The following is a 21,140-nucleotide window of genomic DNA, read 5'->3' as shown; positions in this document are numbered from 1 at the left end:
AAACGCGCTCCTCCTGAACTCCAGACCCACTGCCTGTACACATGAGACGCAGAATGCCCCCCATACAGACTTCAGTGAGAGAGCGTTTTCACAGTACCAGCACACAGCCTCTGGGTTGTGCACAAGTGAACAAGTCTTTTATTATCACTCCTGCCCCCTTTCTCCAGCTCTGCTTCCCCACCAGCTCAGGTACAAACTGGATTTGCAGAGTCTTCAGAAAGGAGGGAAAGCAGTTCCGGGTTGGATGAACGTGAGGTTTTAGGCTTCTCCTTCCAGCCATCTCTGCTAGGGAGGCTTTATCAAAATCCCTTGTGAAAAGAAAGCAGCTTTTTTCCCAGACATGTTTTTAACTAAGTTTAGAACCACGGATATGTAAGACATTTCAGAGGACACTGGCGGGTGACTCTCGGGCCATGGTAAAAGGCAGACAGGAGACAGGGCCACAGCACTCTCCCAGTGAGGAGAGAGATGACAGCGAGCAGCTCATGAAAAGCCACAGGTGGAAGACGAGTACCTGGGGAGGCCTGGGCTGGAGCTGGGTCCTCTCTTCTCTGATGTTTCCAAAGTCCCCCTTGTCACATCCCCCTCCAAGCTCCGAGTCTCAGCGGCTGCCTCAGCAGGGGCCGGGAGTTCCGGCATCTCCTCGTCTGGCTGCCCAGCCCCGCCACTGGAACCGTCTGTCTGACCCTCCGGGACAGTGGCCGGAGGCTGACTCGACAGTGGCTGGCTCACGGGCTGCAGGAAGGCATCGAGCTTCTGTTCCCGCGAATCTGTGCGGACCATGTGGTGGGCGTAGACCCTGTCACCACTTCCGGAGGCAGAGGCAGAGGCCACTCCTGCTGCGGGTTTGATCACGTCCCCAGAGGGGCCAGCAAGTCCTGGCAGCAAAGTCTGTGTAAGAGAAGAGAGTGGGAAGACTCAGCACGTGGAGGACGGAATCCCAGGGACCCAACGGAGCAGTGCTGGAGAAAGCCAGAATCACACAGAATTAGCAGTACAGGGGTCTTATTACAGAAGCAACTTCGACCAAAATTTGGAGTATAAAAGGCTTCCCAAGTATTAAATTCAAGAATTAAGCAGAATCTGTATAATCTTAAAATCAGGTCAAAATGAAAATGTCAGTGTTAAGTTCTCATTTTTTTGGTCCCTTATTTTTCACTTCCATTTAGAGGACTTTTTTGTAATACAAGATTTGCCCCTTTCACCACTTTCCAGTGAGAGTCCAGGGCATGAAGCACATTCACGGTGTGCGTGACCAGCACCACCACTCGTCTCCAGGATCTTCTCATCTTCCCAAAGTGAAACAGCCCGAGGCAACCACCATTCTAAGTTTATTTTCAAATAAATATATTTCCTAGCTCTGCCCACTAGCAAGGCCTCAAAGCCATGGCCACCTAGGAATAATGAGGACCCTCAGATCCCAGATTGCAGTCTCCAAACATGCCCCACTAAAACGAAACCGCACTCTGGGGCAGCGGCCACTTCCAGGGCTTGTGCGCGGAAAGCACCAAGTGTGCCGCAACATCTCGTACAAACGAGCAGGGGAACTGGGTCAGAAAGCCGAGGCGAGCAGCTGGAAGGGCCTCACTGGACTGAGACAGGACACTTGAGCATCGGAAACAAAACTGGCTACAACAGATTACCATGGGTCGCTTTGCTGACAGCTGTGATCAAATAATTAAAGACAGAAAAAGAGAAAGTGTGGAGGCAGGAAAGAGAGACAGCAGAAAAGAAGACAGTCACTAAGACCACTGGAAGGTGCTAGGATTCCAACCCATTCCTTCGAAAACCGATCATTAGAGGGACAGAGTTCAGCACTTGGTCTTCCCTTCTAGTCTAAACTGCATTTCAGGATAACCAAACAGCCCCAGCAAATGAGGGAACTTTCCATACAGAAGACTTACAATCAACTAATACAGAAGGAATGATACAATCAGAAAATCGTGATTTTACACTCTAATGCAGTAACTGACACAGGTGAGAGTCAGCAACGAATGGTGATGGCGACTTCACAACAAGGGAATGCAGCCGCCACTGGCAGAACCTGCTGATGGCACTGCCTAAAGGGCATGGCAGGTCACGATGCGCCCCCTGCTGGGATTCACAGAAACTCCAGGGCACAGTCACAGTTCTCGCCGCCACAGCACACCTCTGCTGAGGCACTGAGTGCAGGGTCCTTATCATTCATCTCCCACTTCGCGATGTGTTCTCACTCTCGCACCTGCTTCCACGGGAGGACCTCAGTCAGTGACTACATGTGCCTCTCTGCCATCAAAAAGAGGAAGAAGCCGGACAGACACGAATGAGCCCCTCAGACAGCCCTGTGAATGAGGAGCTGCTATGCAAAGTGAGCAGGGTGGGGGTGTGGCGGGGTGAGAGGGTAGGGAGCGTGGCTGCCACTCTAAGTGGCAATGCCACACCGTGTGACTGTGCTTAATGCCACCCAGCTGGAGGGTCCAAGAGGCTTCAAATGATCCGTTTTCTGTGATGCCTACCAAACCAAACACCATGCCCCTGAAGGCAGCAGGGCAGTTTCTGGCTTTGCTGGTGTCTTCAGCAGTGCGCAAAGTCATGGTTCAGCAGGTTCAACTATTTCCTTCCTCTCAAGGGCTCAAAAATGAGGTAAATAAAAATTGTAAACAAAACATAATTCTTTCCAAATAGATCTAATTTCCAGTTCTTAGGAAAATGGAAGCTCAGACTAAGTTACCTGACTCTAAGAAGCAATCAGCCAACCGACAGGGAGCCTGTAGAATAAGCCAATGGGGCAAATAATACTGAGATTATGAGGTACGTGACTTTTTCAGTTTCAAAAAGACTTAACCAAATATAATGCCTGGAACTTGACTATATATACAGATTTATATATATCTATAGATTTGAACAGTGTTACTATTAAAACTTTTTTGGACAATTGGGACTTTTGAATATGGATTGGATACTAAAATAGTATTACTACTAATTTTATTAAAGTGACACTGTGAGCATATAAAGAAACAAATTTTAGAAGCATATTGAGAGGCCGGTGCTGTGGCACAGTGGGTTAATCCTCCACCTGCAGCGGCGGCATCCCATGTGGGTGCCGGTTCTGGTCCCAGCTGTTCCTCTTCCGATCCAGCTCACTGCTGTGGCCTGGGAAACCAGTGAAGGATGGCTCGAGTCCCTGGGCCTCTGCACCCGAGTTGGGGACCAGGAGGCGGCTCCAGGCTTCTTGCTTCGGGTCGGCACAGCTCTGGCCTTTGCAGCCATTTGGGGAGTGAACCACTGGATGGAGGACCTTTCTCTCTCTCTCTCTGTGACTCTACCTCTCAAATAAATAAATAAAATCTTTTTTTTTTTAAAGAAGCATATTGAAGAAGGAAGAAATGTCTACAATATATTCTAAAATACTCCTTTTCCTACTTCTAAGTAGGAGCCAATAAATAAAACAAATACAGCAAAATGTTGATTCCAGTTGTTGGAATTTGGTAACAAGTCCATGGGTATCTGTCCTTTTTTTTTAAAGACTGATTTATTTCTTTGAAAGGTAGAGTTACAGAGAGGCAGAGGCAGAGGGAGGTCTTCCATTTGCTGGTTCACTCACAAGATGGCTGGAGTGGCCAGAGCTGGGCCAACCACATGAGTGCAGGAGCCCAAGGACTTGGGCTATCCTCTACTGCTTTCTCAGACCGTAGCAGAGAGCTGTTTCAGAAGCTGAGTAGCGAGGACTTGAACTTGTGCCTATATGGATGCCATTACTGCAGGCGGCAGCTTTACCTGCTACACCACAGCACTAATCCCATATCTGTCATACTGTTTTTTTAAAGCTTTATCTAAGCATTTTTAAAATTTTATTTATTTTGCCTTTCGCCTGTAGCGCGCTGCTCGGTTCGACAGTTTGAGATGCTGATGGACCTAAGATCTGATGCTTGAATGAACCGGTGACACTTTTAAGGAATGTTGTACACAGTTCTGGTTTCTTTATCCCTTTCATGGTGACAGCAGGGGTGAATTTTGGCATGCCGGCATTATCACAGAATTCCATTCCATTATTTAAAATAGTTTTTCTATCAACCAGCCCTATCTGACAGTTAACAAGTCCTTGACCTTGATTCTCATACTCTGCAAAGATGACTGAAGCTAGTTCACCCAGGAGGTCAAGTGTAGAGCACAGCAGTGACTAGACTGGTGATCTTCACACTGGACCTTAAGACAGTGTTGTGAACTGCTCTGATTTACACTTTAAAACCCCATTCTACTGTTCTACAGATCACAAGGTTCTTTCACAGTATGGTCTTAGAAATTACCGTTAAGGCAAACCTACAGCGTTGGTGTGCTTAGTGCTACCCAAGATTTACTTGGATACTGAGCAAAATACCTGTACGTCTGTATCAGATGGTGAGGTCGCCTTCACCATGCTGTCATACTAAAGGAAACTCTTGGCTTTTAGAAACGTGATTTTGTGTATTCCGTAAGCTTACCAATTTGTTCCATAATCATTTTAGGGATTACATTTGATCCTCTGCACAGAGAACAGGTCAGTAGGTTTGAGAGATGAAGGCAAGTTTAACTGCCAATGGGCATGAGGGAGTTTCTTGATTGGGCCCCTGCCACTTACGTGGGAGACCTGGATGGAGTTCGTGGCTCCTGGCTTTGGCCTGGACCAGCTGCAGCCATGGTGGCTATTTGGGGAGTGAACAAGTGGATGGAGATCTCTCTCCCTGCTTTAATTCTGCCTTAAAATAAATAAATAAATCTTCAAGAGAAAAAAGCAATGTCGCTAAAAGAAGTAAGCAGCAGACATCTGGACTGTGAAGCCTGACGGGGCACAGGCACGAGACAAACAGCTGGTGCAAGGTGCCCTCACCTGGGTGAAGTACATGCGGGAGGAGTTGGAGCCCAGGAGCTTGCTCTCAATGTGCTGCTGCACCCGCGCCAGGATGCTCTCCTCGTGCAGGAAGTGAACTTCGTGTTTTGTAGGGTGCACGTTGACATCCACATTCTGGGGGCTGATTTCCAAACTGGCAGGAAAAATGCAGCATAATGAACTCAGACGGCAGGGGAAGGGGAGCCAATCTACTCACCGCGTGTGTGGTGGCTAGGAGACTTGGGGAGGCCGAATGGCACGAACATCAAGATCCGGTCTGAGCGACTGTGTCCAAGTACTGCCTCTGCTACTTAAGAACTGTGTAGCGTTGTGCAAGTTATGACACCCTTTTTGCCTTAGCTTCTTCATTTGCAAGGTGGAGATAAGAGCATTACCTATCTTAAAGGTTTACGGTGGGGACTCAACTCATGTGAAGCACTTCGCAGGTACCTGGCACATCTATCATATGTCAGCTGTCATTGTCATCATTCTAGAACCCACAGGCCCTCAGGCAAGACACTTCACATCTCTGCATCTCCTTCCTCATCTGTAAAGGTAAGGTAATCCTGAACCTGCCCCTGCCTGCTTCTCAGTATTATCTGAGGAGCAAACAAGTGTACATGGAGGAGAGAACTTTCTACCATTAAAATACAGTTAGTTGGGAAGCTGTGCCAGCCATCAGCTTACTACTGCTGGGCTCTGAGGCCATCTTGCAGTTGACTCTGATAATGCAGCTCTGGAATAAGCAGCTCCGTCAGTACAGAGTGCCGGAGAGGGGCCGGTGCCATGGCTCACTTAGTTAATCCTCCGCCTGCGGTGCCGGCATCCCATAGGGGCGCCGGCTCTAGTCCTGGGTGCTCCTCTTCCAGTCCAGCTCTCTGCTGTGGCCTGGGAGGATAGTGGAGGATGGCTCAGGGGCTTAGGCCCTGCACCTGCATGGGAGACCAGGAAGAAGCACCTGGCTCCTGGCTTCGGATTGGCGCAGTGTGCTGGCCGTGGCAACCATTTGGGGGTGAACCAACAGAAGGAAGACCTTTCTCTCTCTCTCTCTAACTCTGCCTGTCAAATAAAAAGAAAAACATATCGGAGTGCAGGAGAGATAGCGGGGAAGGGGAGAAGGGGAGAAGGGAGGGGGTCCGTTCTAGGTTCCCCCACACCTTGTCAGCTATCTGCAGGTCGTTTGCACGGCAGCCCCTCCTTGCAGGCAGTTCTCTCCAGCAATCCTTCAGAGCGGGGCCAGGGAGCACCTTACCAAGCTCTCCACCACGCGTGAAGCACATTCTCTTCAACGACAGCCCCATCTCAGCCTGCCCTGGGGTGGAGGGTGAGTGTGGTGAAGGGACGTTCTCTCAGCCCTAGGGGTAAGGGCTGCTCCCTGCTCTTGCGGCTGTCTCTTTAGCTCTTCCTGTCCAACCCCCTATTACTCTAATCCCAACGGTAATTCTTTCATCAAACTTTCCCTGTTGAAATTGTTGTGTGGTTTCTATCTCCTGTTTTGATCCTGGCTAATGGAGATGGATCAAAGTGATAATTTCACCAGTTTATTTGCTAGTAAGGGAAAACGTCTAATCCAAAAACTACCTTGAACCATGATTTTACCAGTTCTCATTTTGATCAAAACTGGAAGAAAGAGAAAGGAACTTTGTTTCTAATACAACCTCAATCAGAGGCCAAAGGTTTCAGACTCAGGACATTTTAGTACAAACCAGGTCCTGTTCCTACAAGTGAGCTTTTGTCACGCTGTACAGACGGCACTAAGGCTGTGAGACAGACTAGCCAGCACAGGGCGAGAGCGGTGGAAAAGCAGCCCTCGGGAGTCAGGCCCTGCCGCGTGAAGCCCTCTGGGGCAGGGAACCTCACGTGCATTCTGCACGCACTGGGGGTTGGTCTGACTCCTCGACCGTGGCTGCTAACTTCCTGAGTGAACCTGCCCAGGGAGGGAGGGACCCCCAGAGAAGTCTCTCACGGAAGGAAAGCTGCAGCTGCTTTGGCTTCCTGTACCGGCCTTGGAGTCTCCAGAGCACAGCTCTGCCTCTAGGCGGCCCAGGAGCTGTCCACCCCTCCTGAAGGGCGGGACACGCCGGTCAGTGTCACAGGGCTGACGCACTGCCTGCCCCACGGGAGGCTCTGTGAGCTTCTGCTCGGCTGATGAACGAAGGGAATCCGTGCCTTTCCGTGAGAAGGGACGGGGACATCCTCTCGCTAGGGTGGCTGGGAGAATCAAAGTCCCCTCTCTCAAAGTCCGCTGACAGAGCTCCTGTCCTTCTGCGGCCTGGTGCTGCCTTACCTGAGGTACAGGAACGGGTGTGTGTTTTTGGGCAAATACGCTGCATACACTGTTTCTATGGCTTTCTTCAAAGAGGTCGATTCTACCAGGCGATCTGAAAAATAAAAGGAGACTTTCCCGCTCAACCTGTCTGAGGGGTGAGGTCCCAGCCATGAAACCACACCAGGGAGAACGCCTCTGGAGTGCCATCCACCTCAGAGCCCCAGGAAGAATGGCTCTCTCCACCCGCCACCACTTCCCAGCATCTCAGCTCTCTCCTCTTGGCCAAGTGACGAAAACATTCCACGGCAAGAAATCCTGCCTCCACACTCCCCTTCCCCTCAGTCACCAGGTGGGCGAGCTTGGCCCTTGCTGGCCAGGTAGGAAGTATGCCATTGGCTCTCAGACTCTTCACACTGCAGATACACACAGGCTACCCACCAATCACAGGTGCTAAGGGCGGGACACATCTGCTGGTGAATAAAGTGATCCCAGCCCCAGGTGGTCTACACTGTGAAGAGGGAGCAGTGAACTCACTCAGGGAGGTCCAACAGTGGCACACCCAGACTGACCAGGGAAGGCGAAGAGTGAGGGTTTAGGAGTTTCACGCAGTACAAATGTCTGAATGTGTGTTCAAGGACATTTAGGAAATAAGGCAAGCTTGGGAGAAGTAGAAAACAGTAAATCCTGGAAGAAATGAGAGAAAAAGTAGAGGCAGGAGAGAGAAAGGGAATATCATTATATTCTCAGAACTGTACATATGAACTATATCGAACCTGTTAAAAACTAAAAAAAAAAAACCGGGGCCGACTCTGTGGCATAGTGGATGAGGCCGCTGCATGCAGGGCTGGCATCCCACGTGGGCGCTGTTTCAAGTCCCAGATGCTGCATTCCCGATCCAGCTCTCTGCTGTGGTCTGGGAAAGCAGCAGAGGATGGTGGCCCAAGTTCTTGGGCCCCTGCACCCGTGTGGGAGACCTGGAAGAAGCTCCTGGCTTCAGATCGGCACAGCTCTGGCCATTACGGCTAATTGGGGAGTGAACCACTGGATGGAAGACCTCTCTCTCTCTGCATCTCCTTCTCTCTGTGTAACTCTGACTTTTCAAATAAATACATAAATAAATCTTTGAAAAAAATTAAAATAAAAAAGAAGCAGAGGAAGATCTGTTTTCAGGATACATAGCTGTCCTTTCTCCCTAGATCTCCGCCGACTTCCTCGTGATCTGTGGTCCTGTGGCATCTCCAGCAAGAGTGCCTGTGATCCTGTCACTGAATGTGCAGCGCATCCCTGGCCCCGACAGTCACGTCACCATAGTCTGCACACACATCCTGACCACAAGACAGCAGCGGCACAGGCACCCGACTGAGGGACGGCTGGAGCCGCTCTGCAGAGGGGCGCGCCTTGCTCATCACCTGGGTGAGCCTGAACAGGGTGCACGTAATTAGGTGGCTGGAGAGTCTGACGTCTCCCTGGTGCTGGGCACTCGGCATCCTGACGAGGCTTGCCAGTGTGGAGGCAGACACTGTATGGTGAGCAGCCTCACAGCAAAGTGGACACAGGCCAGTCAGTACACCCTGCGGCCAACATGGCTGCTACACAGCTGTCATTCTCCACAGTCAGGAGAAAACGAATGAAAAATATTTTCTGCGTCTAGATTAGAACATGCTGTGTAACAAACCAGGTTTAAATCCCTCCTAATGGAGTAGGAAAACCCGGCCACCACACTGAATCTGACAATGTGACTACAAAATGACCGGCTTTTCCTCCCTGCTGATGGCTGTGTCTGCACTGCTGTGTTCAGCAGCTATAAAACACGCATGGTTCCAGTCATTGATGCTGGTTTTGCTATAAATGGAAGGCAGAAATACACTATTTCTAATAGCAAACAAGCAAAACAAAAAATACAAAACTGCTATGAAATGATTTTAAACAATAAAGGTAAAGGATCTTTAAGGTAAAAATGATCTAAAAAGGGGGCTGGTGCTGTGATGCAGTGGGGTAATCCTCCGTCTGTGGCACCAGCATCCCATTTGGGTGCTGGTTCGAGTCTCAGCTGCTCCTCTTCCAATCCAGCTCTGCGCTATGGCCTGGGAAAGCAGCAGAAGATGGCCCAGGTGCTTGGGGCCCTGCACCCGCGTGGGAGACCTGGAAGAAGCTCCTGGCTCCTGGCTTCAGATTGGTCCAGCTCTGGCCATTGAGGTCATTTGGGGAGTGAACCAGCAGATGGAAGACCTTTCTGTCTCTCCCTCTCACTGTCTGTAATTCTACCTCTCAAATAAATAAAAATCTTAAAAAAAGAAACATGATTGAGAACTGAAGACATGGAAAACTGTATTTGTGTCTCAACAGAAGATGAAAGACTGAGTCAGACTGTGTGTGGGAGCATTTGCTGCGCTGTCACCATCAGAACCTTGAGTTCGGCGGTCATTTGGCCTAGCACTTAAGATACTGGTTAGGATGCCCACAGCCTGTTCAGGGTACCTGGGTTTGATACCCAACTCTTTTCCTGACTCTAGCCTCTTGCTGATAGGGACTCTGTGAGACAGCAGCAATCGCTCAAGTGACTGGATTCCTGCCACCCATGTGGGAGACGTGGATTGCGTTCCTAGCCCCAGGCTTCAGTTCCAGCTGAGCCATTGTGAGGAAGTGAGACAGGAGCTCTCTCTCTCTGCCTCTCAGATAAACAGGACATGAAATATACAACTAAGATAAGAGAAGCAGAATGCAAAATTGTATTTACTTAGTAAATAACAACCACATAAACAACACATCAATTGAGATAAGAATTGGAAAGGAATTTGAGAAAAATCCAAATGCATTTAATTTCCTCTCTGACTTCTAGAATTGCTCTTTGCATCATAAATCTCAAAAATCTCAAGGGTCTTGGCATTTGATTTCTTTAGTCTAATGACAAAGCCTGCACTCAAGGCATCTCTCTTTCTATGTCTTACAGTGCAATTTCAAACAGTGCCCTTGATCTAAGCACAGAGCAAAACTCTGCTTAGGACTGGCTCCCACAGGCTCCCATGCCGGAAGGTTGAGGAAGGGGGGCTGACGCACAGGGGCCCACGATGTGCTCTCCCCTGCCCCCTCTGAGAGGTGAGAATCAGACTCTGCGACGGTCAGTCATGAGCCAGACCTAGGACAACCATGATAAATGCTTCCTAATGAAACCAAACTCCGGCGTGAGGTTTCCCTGGATGTAATCACATCTGTGGCTCTGGAATTCTTCCAGGGTCCCAGAAAACACCCTGCAGATGGATTTCCTCAAGTGCTTCTTTTTCACTTACGGTTGATGAACAGCAAGAAGATACACTTCTTCACTGAGTAGTTCGCGTTGGATATGTAGCCATTCATTTTGAAAGCAAGGGTTGGATCCTCACACCCAACTTCTATCAGCTCTCTGGTTTGGGAAGAGAAATTTTTAGGCTTTGGAAACAGTGGAAAACTGAAACATTATAAAAGAATCAGAATTGGAAAACACCAGGCTCCCTCCCATAACCATAACTAACTGTGCCAAATGAGGACCCCAAGACTGGTTCCACTGAGGTCCTCTGGGCCTGACCACGCATCTGTCCAGCCTTCATGCACCTACGCAGTCAGTGTTTCCAAGCACCTGGCGATACGTCAGACACCACTCTAACTGCTAGGACATAATGACGAGTACCAGCTCTGAGGCCCTATTTTGCTCAGTTGTACGTCTCTTAAAATCTAAATCTCAAAGGTCAAGACTCCAAGAAGAACTCGTGTCTGCTGAATTCTGTACTGTAATGAATAGCACTCCAGTGTGCTGTCCACAGGATACGTTGATTTCTGCCTGAGGCCTTCCCAAGTGCTGGTCCCTCAACTCCTACCCTAGTGGCAGCAGGTGGATTCCTCTTTATCCCTCACATCTCAAAGAATGTTCTGCAGAGACGTCTCCAACAGTCCCCACTCTGACCCGAGATTTCTTCATCGTGTGCTGTGTTCTTCCTCTGAGGCCCTGACATAATGCACTAGTGAGCGGCCCAGGTATTTCATGTCCCTTTCCTATTGGAATGTCCTCTAAGAATCATCTCCATTCCATTCATCGCTGCATCTTCCCTAGAAAACACAGCAGGCACGCAGTAAGAGTTTGCCCTTGTGCAAACTTCGTGAATGGTGGAGGCTTTCCACGTAGTAACATGCGCTCTGAGTCTCTGGGTGGAAGGGATGGCTTGCGCTCTTTTCTGCATACACTAACCAGTTACCCTTTCTTCACCCAATGTCTCAACACACTGGTACTCTGGAAACCTGCTTTGGAAACCCAAGGGATTTCTAACCTCTTACAGTGCCTAGGAATTTTGTAACAACTATATCTGAATCTTAAAATGTAGTCATGCTTTTGAAAGTCACACTGTAAAACAGAGATCCCCCTTCACTCAGGAGTACAATGATTACAAAATTAATTCAAGGTGATGGGTTAGCATACTGCTTAAGAAATGGGTGGAAATGCCCACATCTCACACCAGGTCGCGTACCCAGCTACGGCTCTGCTCCCGACTCCGGCTCCCTGCTCATGTGCACCGTGGGAGGCAGTGACAGTGGCTCAAGTAGTCGGGCCCTGCCCACACAGAAGACCTGGGTTGAGTTCCCAGCTCCCAGCTTAGCCTTGATCCACTCGCAGCCACAGCAGGCATTTAGAGAAGCAGCAGAAGGGGCAGTGCGCTCCCTCCCTCCCTCTCAAACAACTCAGTGGAAAATTCATTCATTAATACTTGATTAGAAAAAAGGGTAACAAAAGCAAATTGGCTGTTCCATAGTTAGGAACTCGGTTTGACTCAAAGAACGAAATGTGTCCTTCAAAGAAGAAATTCAGTTCTGGGATGATGTGCTGCTCTTAAGATTTTGTGGGAGAAAAAATCAGGAGCTGTCAGGAGCTGTCTCACGCACCTGTGTAACCCAGGCCCTGGTGCACGCCTGGCATTTGGAAGGGTCTCACTATTTTTCTCCTCAGATTATGACAAAGGTCCTTTGGGATCTGTGGAGTTCTGAGACTTAGCTGGGAACCTGTGATGGAAGTGCTGGTTTTTACGTGCAGGTGGGAGCAGAGTGAAGAATCCATAACATAAGCAATTTCTCCTCCTAATGCTTTACTGACTGCAAAGATTTGGTGACACTTGCAAATCTAGTCTTTAAGGGCAGGAAATATTTTATCCATCTCTACATTCCTAACTTCTGGCACAAAGCCTAGACTGTGGGAGGCAATTAACAAAGGTTTCATAAGAAGGAAACCCGTCAGTGATGGGCACGGAAACATAAGAACAAGAAAGGGCACTGGAGGACGATGGAGTTCTACTACATTGTAAACCTCTCGAGGACAAAGGCCCTGAGAGAACACACCACTCCCAGCCACAGCACCCAATGGGGAGACAACACGCACCCAAGGACTTGCTGATTACGTGAAACGGCGACTCCATTACAAATCCGAGGCACGGAAGCAAGCCTGAGCATCTGACTAAAGCAAGTACTGCTCTGAAGATTCTAAAACTGCGTTGATGATAAGCTAAGACAAGGAGTGCGAAAGACTGTTTTATACACAGGTTATCACCATACCGACTAACAGCGTTTCCAAAGATGGAGCGAATATTGTCCACAGTTGTGGCGCCAGGTAACGTTCGGACATCAGCCACGGTCTCTCCTTGCTGATAAACACAAGCAGAAGATACAATCACTGACTCTCTCCCAGCTGTGAGGGAAACAGAATAACCTTATCTCCAGAGACAAATCATTAAAAATCCCACTTATTTTTTCATAAAGCAAACCATCCCCGTAAATAAAGAACTTACTTTTTTAACCGAAAAACTAATGCCTGAATTGTGTATTGAATACCTAGGGAGGAAAAAAAAGTAAAAGAAGGGAGTAACCAGAGAGGCCAAACGCACAACAGGTAACAGAGCCCCTGTGAGGCCTAAATAAATTGGAGCTGGGCAATCTAACCAAGTTAAACATAAACAAAACTATCTCCATACATCGTATTTTACCCACAGGAAAATAAGCCAGCAGAGACTTCAGTCGGATATCAGTAAGTGTCACTGAGCCCAACCAAATGCAGGGCTCTTCTCTGCTCTGACTCACTGTGGACCAGACTGCAGGATTTCTCACATTTTTTCATCTGCAGTTTTGTTTTTACAATGTCAAAAGATGTGGGTCCCCACAGGGTATTTTGAGAACCTAGCTTTACCAATCTGGACACTTCCTCACCAGCTGCTTCTCCCATAGGGGCCTGGTCTGGTATTGTTCAGCTTTTTCTTGGTTGGCCATTATATATTATTCCTCCCCGCACAGACCCTATGACTGAAGGCTTGTGTCTAGCGAAACGCATTTATTAAGGAACACTCTGCACCACACCTAGAACCAAAACAGCCAATCAGAACTCCTTTGTTTTCAGTAGATAATGAATTTCTCAACACTGATTTACATATTTCCAGGGGAAAAACAAAAGAATTCAATATACAAGCCTGTGCCATTTTTATTATAGGCAAATATTTGATTCATTTTAGATTTTTAAGAAACACTGAAAAACATTACAATTTAGACATGTGGGCTGAAAGACCACATGCTGGAGGTCTTCGCATCAGTGGATTAAGTCCACCATGAGCACAAAGGTATTTTCACCTGCCCTGAACCCCTTCTCTTTCTGGTAATGCCTCTGAGCTTCCTTGGAAAAGCATCCCATTCTATTCTACCCATTCTGTTCTACCCCATTCTGTTCTACCCCATTCTATTTGGTGCACACCTCTTTCTCCTTGGTGAACAAACACCAGCCTTCCAATAAATTTCTTTTCAGCTCAGCTGAGCTCATTTTGCTTACCCCCAAAGGCCCTTCCCTGACATGGAGCCCAGGTGCCCTTTCCTGGGGAGATGGGTGATGACAGGCCTTGACAGAAACAATCTGGAGGCCCGTTTTGCTGCTCGCCATCCAGCTCAGCCTGCAAGCACTGGGACGCTTTCCTTTGGCGACAGATCTCACAGACCACTCCCAGGTTTTGGACTATACCTGCCAACAACTTCCAAAATCTTCCCATACTCTTCGCTTGGATTTTTTAAAGCTTTCCTCCTTGTGGCTATGTTGTAAAAAAGGTCCTCCACCTGAACAGAAGATTGATTTTTGTTGTAAATTCATACAAGTGCACAGAAATGAAGGCTCCAGCTGTCCAATTACAGCTGGGTGTTAATAATAATAATAATAATTATTATTATTATATCTACCAACAGTAAACTTCTCCTTTTAGAGATTCATTTATTTCAAAGTCAGAGTTTGAGAGACAGAGATTGTATATCCGCTGGTTCACTCCCCAAGTAGCTGCAACAGCCAGGGCTGAGCCAGGCCAAAGCCAGGAGCCAGGAGCTTCATCTGAGTCTCCCACATGGGTGCAGGGGCCCAAGTACGTGGGTCCTACTCCACTGCTTTTCTCAGGCTATTGGCAGGGAGCTGGATTGGAAGTGGAGCAGCTGGGACTTTAACTCTAGTGCACAGATGGGAGACCAGTATTGCAAGTGGTGGTTTTACCTGCCACACCACAGCACCGGACTTACCAACAGCACACTTCTTCTTCTTCTCCTTTTATTTATTTATTTATTTGAAAGATAGAGTTACAGATAGGCAGAGGGAGAGAGCAAGAGCGAGCAAGTGCTCTTTCATCAGCTGGTTCACTCCCCAAGTGGCTACAACAGCCGAAGCTGTGCTGATCCGAAGCCAGGAGTCAGGAGCTTCTTCTGAGTCTCCCACATGGGTGCAGGGGCCCCAGCACTTGGATCATCTCCTCTTGCTTTCCCAGGCCACAGCAGAGAACTGGATTGGAAGTAGAGCAGCCAGGTCTCGAACCAGTACTCGTATGGGATGCTGGCACTGCAGGTGGCAGCTTGACCCGTTATGCTACAATGCCGCCTCCTACCTCCACAAACAGCATATTTCTAAACACTTATTGGGTGAGGGGGTAGGGACAGGCCAGCATTAGCTAAGGACTGAAGGATATTCTTTCCTGCCTCCTACATTACTGTTATCTCAAATACAAACTGGCTATGCCAGGTCAGACACTTTGCGCAGTGCTGAGAATATGAACACAAACACACACAGCCCTGCTCAGGAGAACATAAAATTCAGTGAGGGATGTGTAAGTTTACAATTTTAATAGCACATGCAATTCAAAGCTATTCCTCAAACCAGGAATAATCATGTAATTGCTCAGGGTTCATTTAGTGTTCCAGAAGTCATACTGTGTAACGTCAGTACAAGATCCCTCTTTAACATGCACCACGAGCACACATTCACTCTGCCTCCTCATACCTGGGGATCAGACGGGTTAGAGCAGCCTTCAAGGAGCTGATCTCCAGGCTGGTGCTGAGGCACATGCATTAAAGCCATGGCCTGCGGCACCAGTTCAAGTCCCAGCTACTCCACTTCTGATCCAGCCCCCAGCGAATGCACCTGGGAAAGTAGCAGAGGATGGTCTCAGTGGTTGGGACCCTACTACCCATGTGGAAGAAGCTCCTGGCTCCTGGCTTCAGCCTTGCCCAGCCCTGGCTCTTGTGGCCATTTGGGGAGTGAACAGCAGATGGAAGATCTCTTTCTCTCTTTGTCTCTCCTAACGCTGCATTTCAAATAAATAAATCAATCTTAAAAAAAAAAAAAATGTAAGGAGCCGAGCTACAGCTGGGGATGGGGTGGAGAGGTGCGATGCACATGACCACAGGGTGCTTTGTGGGAACAAATGGTGGAAAGAGACCAATGGAGGCATTACAGAAAGAAGGCAGCAGGATGGACCTGCTGCTGCCAACTGACACAGCATGATGGCTCACCACCTTTGGTGGAAGCTGGACATATGTTCTTTGCTCCATCTGACAGACAAGAAAACTGAGGGTTAGTGATGTTAAGAGACTTGCGCCTAGATACACACCATGTGTGAAAAGGCTGGAACCCACGGCTTCTGAAGCCAAGCTTAATGCTCTCTCCATTTCCAATGCCAAGTGCTCTTCCCTGATTTCTGTCATCCTGATAACTTCTCAGGACGCTTAAAAAAGATAACAGGGGGTGGGTAGGCTGCTGTGCCACCAAAGCGGAAAGTCAGTTCTTCTGCATGGAGGGTGGGATCTTGGCACTTCTACCAACAAGTAAAAATGGATTTCATTCTTACTCTGCAGACTCAGAGATGACTTTATTTTTATGGCAAGATTTGCACGAAGCTCCATGCTAACAAGTCACAGCGCTGCGGACCCTTCTTACCGTGATCTGCGTCCCCTGATTGCCGGCACATGGCTTAGGAGGAGCTTTCAGCTTTCCATCTGAGTAACTCGCTCTATCCGGAAAATGTGAGAGATTGTTAGCACCCAGGAGCAACAGAGACGCTTATTACCCGGAGGGCGAAAGAGAAAACCACGCCAACAATGGACTGAAACAGACGCGCCAAGTATGTCCTCATTTCTTAGTTTCATTTTCGACTCTTCCATACTCATTCTAGCTGGATTTTACGAAAATCTGTTGTGGCCAAAGCTGCTTTTCAGCGCTGAGTTCAGAACTAAGACAATGAGACTCTCCAGTACGTCTGCAAAGGTTCACTGAGGAGCTACCACGGAGGCCCTCTTGGAAAGCTTTGGTTCAGCGAAGCGACTCTTTTACCTAACTGCAGAACAACATGCTACGTGATCTAGAGAAGGAACCATGAGCCTGGGGTGCGAGTGAGGGTGGTGGAATAACCACAGGGATCTGATGATCCAGCTGGGCTTTATGGAGGAACAGTTTCAGGTGGAAACAGAAGGAAAGACCACCTAAGACAGGAAAACATAACAGAAATCATGAACGCCTTAGAACACATGGCAGCTCGGAAGAGGCTGCCTGGTGGACTGACAGCAGGTGGGAAGGCATGGAGTCTGGATTTCATCCGCCATGGAAGGAGAGCCACCAGGGGTGGGACAGGGGCCCAACATGACCCAGAGGACCGCTTTGGAAGAGGGGATTCTAGTCACAGCCACCCACTCAGAGCCTAAGGCAATCATAATGTACACAGGCAACTCTTAAGTACTGCTTATCCTGAAATGTTCCACCTTCCATCACATTTGTCTAGAAGCCATGCTCCATTTTAACTTACAAATGATCTGTACGTTTACAATCTCTTTTGGCATGAATTACACACTCTTACTGTCTTCGACTAGGCAACGGCCAGGACTCATAAAATCAAAGATGCGATCTTCTGGCAAAGAGCCAGCAGTCACCTGTGGAAAGTGAGCCAGTACCAGGATGGCAGGGAGTTGCTGGCTCAGGATCTGGTGGAAGAACTGAGAGTCTCTGGCATGCCAGCCACAGCCCTGGATGCAGCTCAAAGCAGTACCCAAGGACGAGGGGCAGAAATAACATCAGCAGCTACTATTTGCTTGGGATATCTGTGGGAAAGACACCTTCTAGTCAACTGTAGTATGATGCAGCATATCTTTTAACAACCCATGAATTAAGAGTATCACCTAAGAATCATGTCTGTGGATTATCAATTTATCCACAGGGAGGAGAGAAGACGTACCCAAGAGACCAGTCAAAAAAAAAAGACAGTACTAGAATTTAGGTAGGATTACTCTGAGATGCAGGCAAAAAAAGTACATTTCAGGATAAATACACAGAGTAAAAGAAGTCAGCACGATACCTGTATGCACACTTTCCATCACTGGTCTTGGTGGTAATAGTAACATGAGCCACGTGGCTTATGCTGGCCAAAGCCTAAAGAAGAAAAGGAAAGTGACTGAAAGAAAATCTCAGGGCTGGGTCACCCCCTGCTGCCAAAAGAAAAAGTTATCTAAATCCCACCTTCCTTGTTCACTCACTTTGATACATGTTAAAAACAAAGATATTACAGATCTGTCACAAAAGGATATCTAGAACAAAAGGAAACTGTATACCAAAAGCTTGAATGTGTAAAGGGCAATTGTGTTCAGGTGGCAGAACTATAGGCACCTTTAATAATATTTTCAATGGTAAGTCTTTTAGTTAACTTAAAACTTGCCTTCAGAAAGGGGTAATGGGATTACTTCAAATAGATAATGTTGTATATTATTACTTAAAATTGTTTTATATAAGCAATTGTATGTTAAGAAATGTAAACTGAAAAATATGCAGTTAAGACAAATCAAATTTTTAAAACCTATGATCATTTTTTCCACACATAACCAAGACTGGTTTCCTGGCCCTTCCGGCTTTTTCCCTTTTCACAAGAATATCATAGTAGGTAAAGATGTAATGAGATCCATGTGACAGCATCTCAGTAGACAGTAAGGCAGCTGTGGCTGGTTTGTTCATCTACAGGAACATAATTCAGGTTCCGAGTTGGCCAGATTGTTACTGGATCTCTCAGGATCATGTGACTGAGCTAATTTCCCTCATTAAAAACTGCGAATGTGAAAGATTTGTGATCTGTATAAGGAAGGGCATTAAATATACACAGCAGCACAGAACGTCACACCACGAGGAGAGCGAGCCACAAGGCACGGCGATGCTCGAGCTGCTTCACGGCCCTCTCACTGGCAGGGGGCCAAGTGGAGAGCAGCACAGGCTCAGGATAAACTGCCTGAGTTCAATTCCTACTGTGCCACTGCCTAGCTCTGTGCCCTGACCACATTTCTTAGCGTCTCGGCGTCAGTTCCCTTATGTAAAACAGGGTGCCAACAGAACTCACTTGCAGGATTACTATCAGAAGTGTGCACACAAAGTGCTAAGAACCACGGAGGGCACGGAGGAATCCTCCGAGAAATCTTGCCTGTGTTTAGTTAACTACGGTGAAATTATAACGCCACAGATGCCCAGCAGGCTCACGTTCCGGGAGGCCCTAGACCTGCGAAGACCAGGGAGTTGCAGTCTCCAAGTGACTCATGATGAAAGTCACAGGCTCCTTTCCCTCCAGCATCCTCACCTCACTCCCCCACAACAACTTGGAGCAGTTTCTCTGGTCCCCCGGAGCCTCCAGAGAGGAACACAGTCTTGCCAAAAACATGGCTGTAGTCAATCCATGTCTTCCAACCTCTGGACCTCTTAGACAGTGAGTTGTTTTAATTTAATTGTGTTATTTCAAAATGCCACAAAGTTTGTGGCCATGGGGTGGGGGCAATAAACGATTATAAAAATATGCATGTTTTACCTAGGAATGTTATTTTTATAAATTTATCCAAGGAAACAAACAAACAAAAAAACCCCAGTATTATGTATAAGAAATATTCATCAGGGGCCAGCGCTGTGGCATAGTGGGTAAAGCCACTGCCTGCAGTGCAGGCATCCCATATGGGCACCGGTTCAAGTCCCAGCTGCTCCACTTCCAATCCAGCTCTCTGATATGGCCTGGGAAAGCAGTAGAAGATGGCCCAAGTTCTTGGGCCCTTGTACCCGTGTGGGAGACCTGGAAGAAGCTCCCGGCTCCTGGCTTCAGATCGGTTCAGCTCCGGCTGTTGTGGCCATTTGGGGAGTGAACCAGCAAATGGAAGACCTCTTTCTCTCCCTCTATCTCTACCTCTGCCTCTCTGCAACTCTGCCTTTCAAATAAATAAATTAATGAAAAAAAAAAGTAATATTTACCAGAGTCTTAAATAGAAAAAGGGCGATGAGCATAAATATTGAACAGGAAGTCACTGGGGCATTCTCCCCTGCAGCCCTTCCTGACTACCACGGCAGGAGACTTCTCACTTAACAAAATATTGTGTTGAAAAAAAAAGGAAATCACTTAAACAAACTGTGTAATAGAAAATATGCAGCCATTAAACACGATATAGGCCTATTTTATTAATGTAAAGATTCCATAAATGTAAGGTCTCATTTTAGTCTTAAAAACATTCTGATCTATTTTCTATACCATATATTTCTATGATATATAATTTCACTCATAAATATTTCAGTGTGTGTCTTTAAAGGACTCACAACAACCACACATTTTTATACCAAGAAAATTAATAATAATTTTCTCCTTAAAGTCATCCAACAGCCCATCTGTGTTCACATATCCACCTCCAAAAATCTTTTTACAGTTTACTCAAACAAGGGTCTAGGTAAGATGTCTACTGAGCTGGTTCACACGCCTCTTGAATCTCTTCATCTACAGCTTGTTGTTCCCTTCCTCGCTCTTTTCCCTTGGTTTACCTGCTCAGGAAACAAGCCTTTGACATCCAGTTTCCTAACTTCAACATCACAAACCATGATCATCTGTGCCCAGTATTCCCCGTGGATTGGTACTGAGCTCTAAGTACTGACAGGAGTCACACTGGCTTCTTCATGTATGGAAGGTGGTGTTGGGCTCCTTACCATGAGATGTGCAACACCTGGGTTCTCTGTAAACAGAACACTTTATGATGTTTTAAGTGTTTCTAAACATTTCCTAACCTTGAGAGGTAGCATTCAGTAAATTTATTCAGTTTTATAGGTATCTCACAAGACAAAGTACCTGATCTTATTTACCTCTGTTGAGAAATACAGGTGGCAAGCAATGTCACCACGAGAGGCATTTCACACATTCCTCTGGTCCTCAGCTTACCTCGCCCCGAAAGCCGTAGGTAGAGATGCTGGCTAAATCCTCAAAGGACTGCAGCTTACTTGTAGTGAACCTCTCACACACAATATCCAGATCTTCCTTCTAGAAGACACCACAAAATACATACGTCATTGTCACGTGTTTTTCCAAATCCTTCTGAATTTCTGCTGATTTAACCTAGGAAGGTCAGACTGCCACACTGTCCTGGCACTCCTCCTTTCTCCCGGGTTGCTACTCCTCGGTATCATTTGCTGTTTCTGCCCCGAGTCTCCACCTCCTGACACTGGAGTGACCCTGGACTCCAACCTTGCACCCCTTTTCTACACTCACTCTTCTGAAGACCTCATTCACTCTGGCTTTAAGCACAAACAATTAGGAGGCTTCTTTATTAAAAACCCACATATAAAATACACATAAAAATTTTTTCCCACTGAACTGTTTAAAATGTAGTTATACAAGATTAAGCACATTCACACTGTGGCACAACTGTCAATGACATCCACCTTCAGAACTT

At 47.3% G+C, this 21,140-nt stretch overlaps 1 protein-coding gene across 7 annotated transcripts in view; it reads right to left on the bottom strand.

Moving 5' to 3' along the window:
* MLH1 (mutL homolog 1) overlaps window positions 1-21,140 on the bottom strand; it is a 43,619-nt gene that overhangs the window by 19,052 nt on the left and 3,427 nt on the right. For 5 of the 7 annotated variants that reach the window (XR_011388277.1, XR_011388278.1, XM_051858955.2 and 2 more), the window contains exons 3-12: window positions 20,630-20,728; window positions 17,765-17,838; window positions 16,357-16,429; window positions 14,131-14,222; window positions 12,920-12,962; window positions 12,687-12,775; window positions 10,403-10,515; window positions 7,134-7,227; window positions 4,847-5,000; window positions 515-891 (exon numbers count right to left, since the gene is read on the bottom strand). Coding sequence is in view for 5 of the 7 variants with exons in the window: in XM_051858955.2 (XP_051714915.1) it covers window positions 515-891; window positions 4,847-5,000; window positions 7,134-7,227; window positions 10,403-10,515; window positions 12,687-12,775; window positions 12,920-12,962; window positions 14,131-14,222; window positions 16,357-16,429; window positions 17,765-17,838; window positions 20,630-20,728 (1,208 nt within the window). In the remaining 2 variants the exon portion in view is untranslated. Of the gene's footprint in view, window positions 1-514; window positions 892-4,846; window positions 5,001-7,133; window positions 7,228-10,402; window positions 10,516-12,686; window positions 12,776-12,919; window positions 12,963-14,130; window positions 14,223-15,420; window positions 15,605-16,356; window positions 16,430-17,764; window positions 17,839-20,629; window positions 20,729-21,140 lie in introns of those variants that run through there. The other 2 variants (XM_070072960.1, XM_051858956.2) reach the window with 2 other exon arrangements.

This window comes from Oryctolagus cuniculus, chromosome 4 (genome assembly GCF_964237555.1).
Source record: "Oryctolagus cuniculus chromosome 4, mOryCun1.1, whole genome shotgun sequence".
Classification (NCBI taxonomy): Eukaryota; Metazoa; Chordata; class Mammalia; order Lagomorpha; family Leporidae; genus Oryctolagus; species Oryctolagus cuniculus.
The sequence above is the reverse complement of the archived record's forward strand: the minus strand, read 5'-3'. Positions and strand labels throughout refer to the sequence as shown.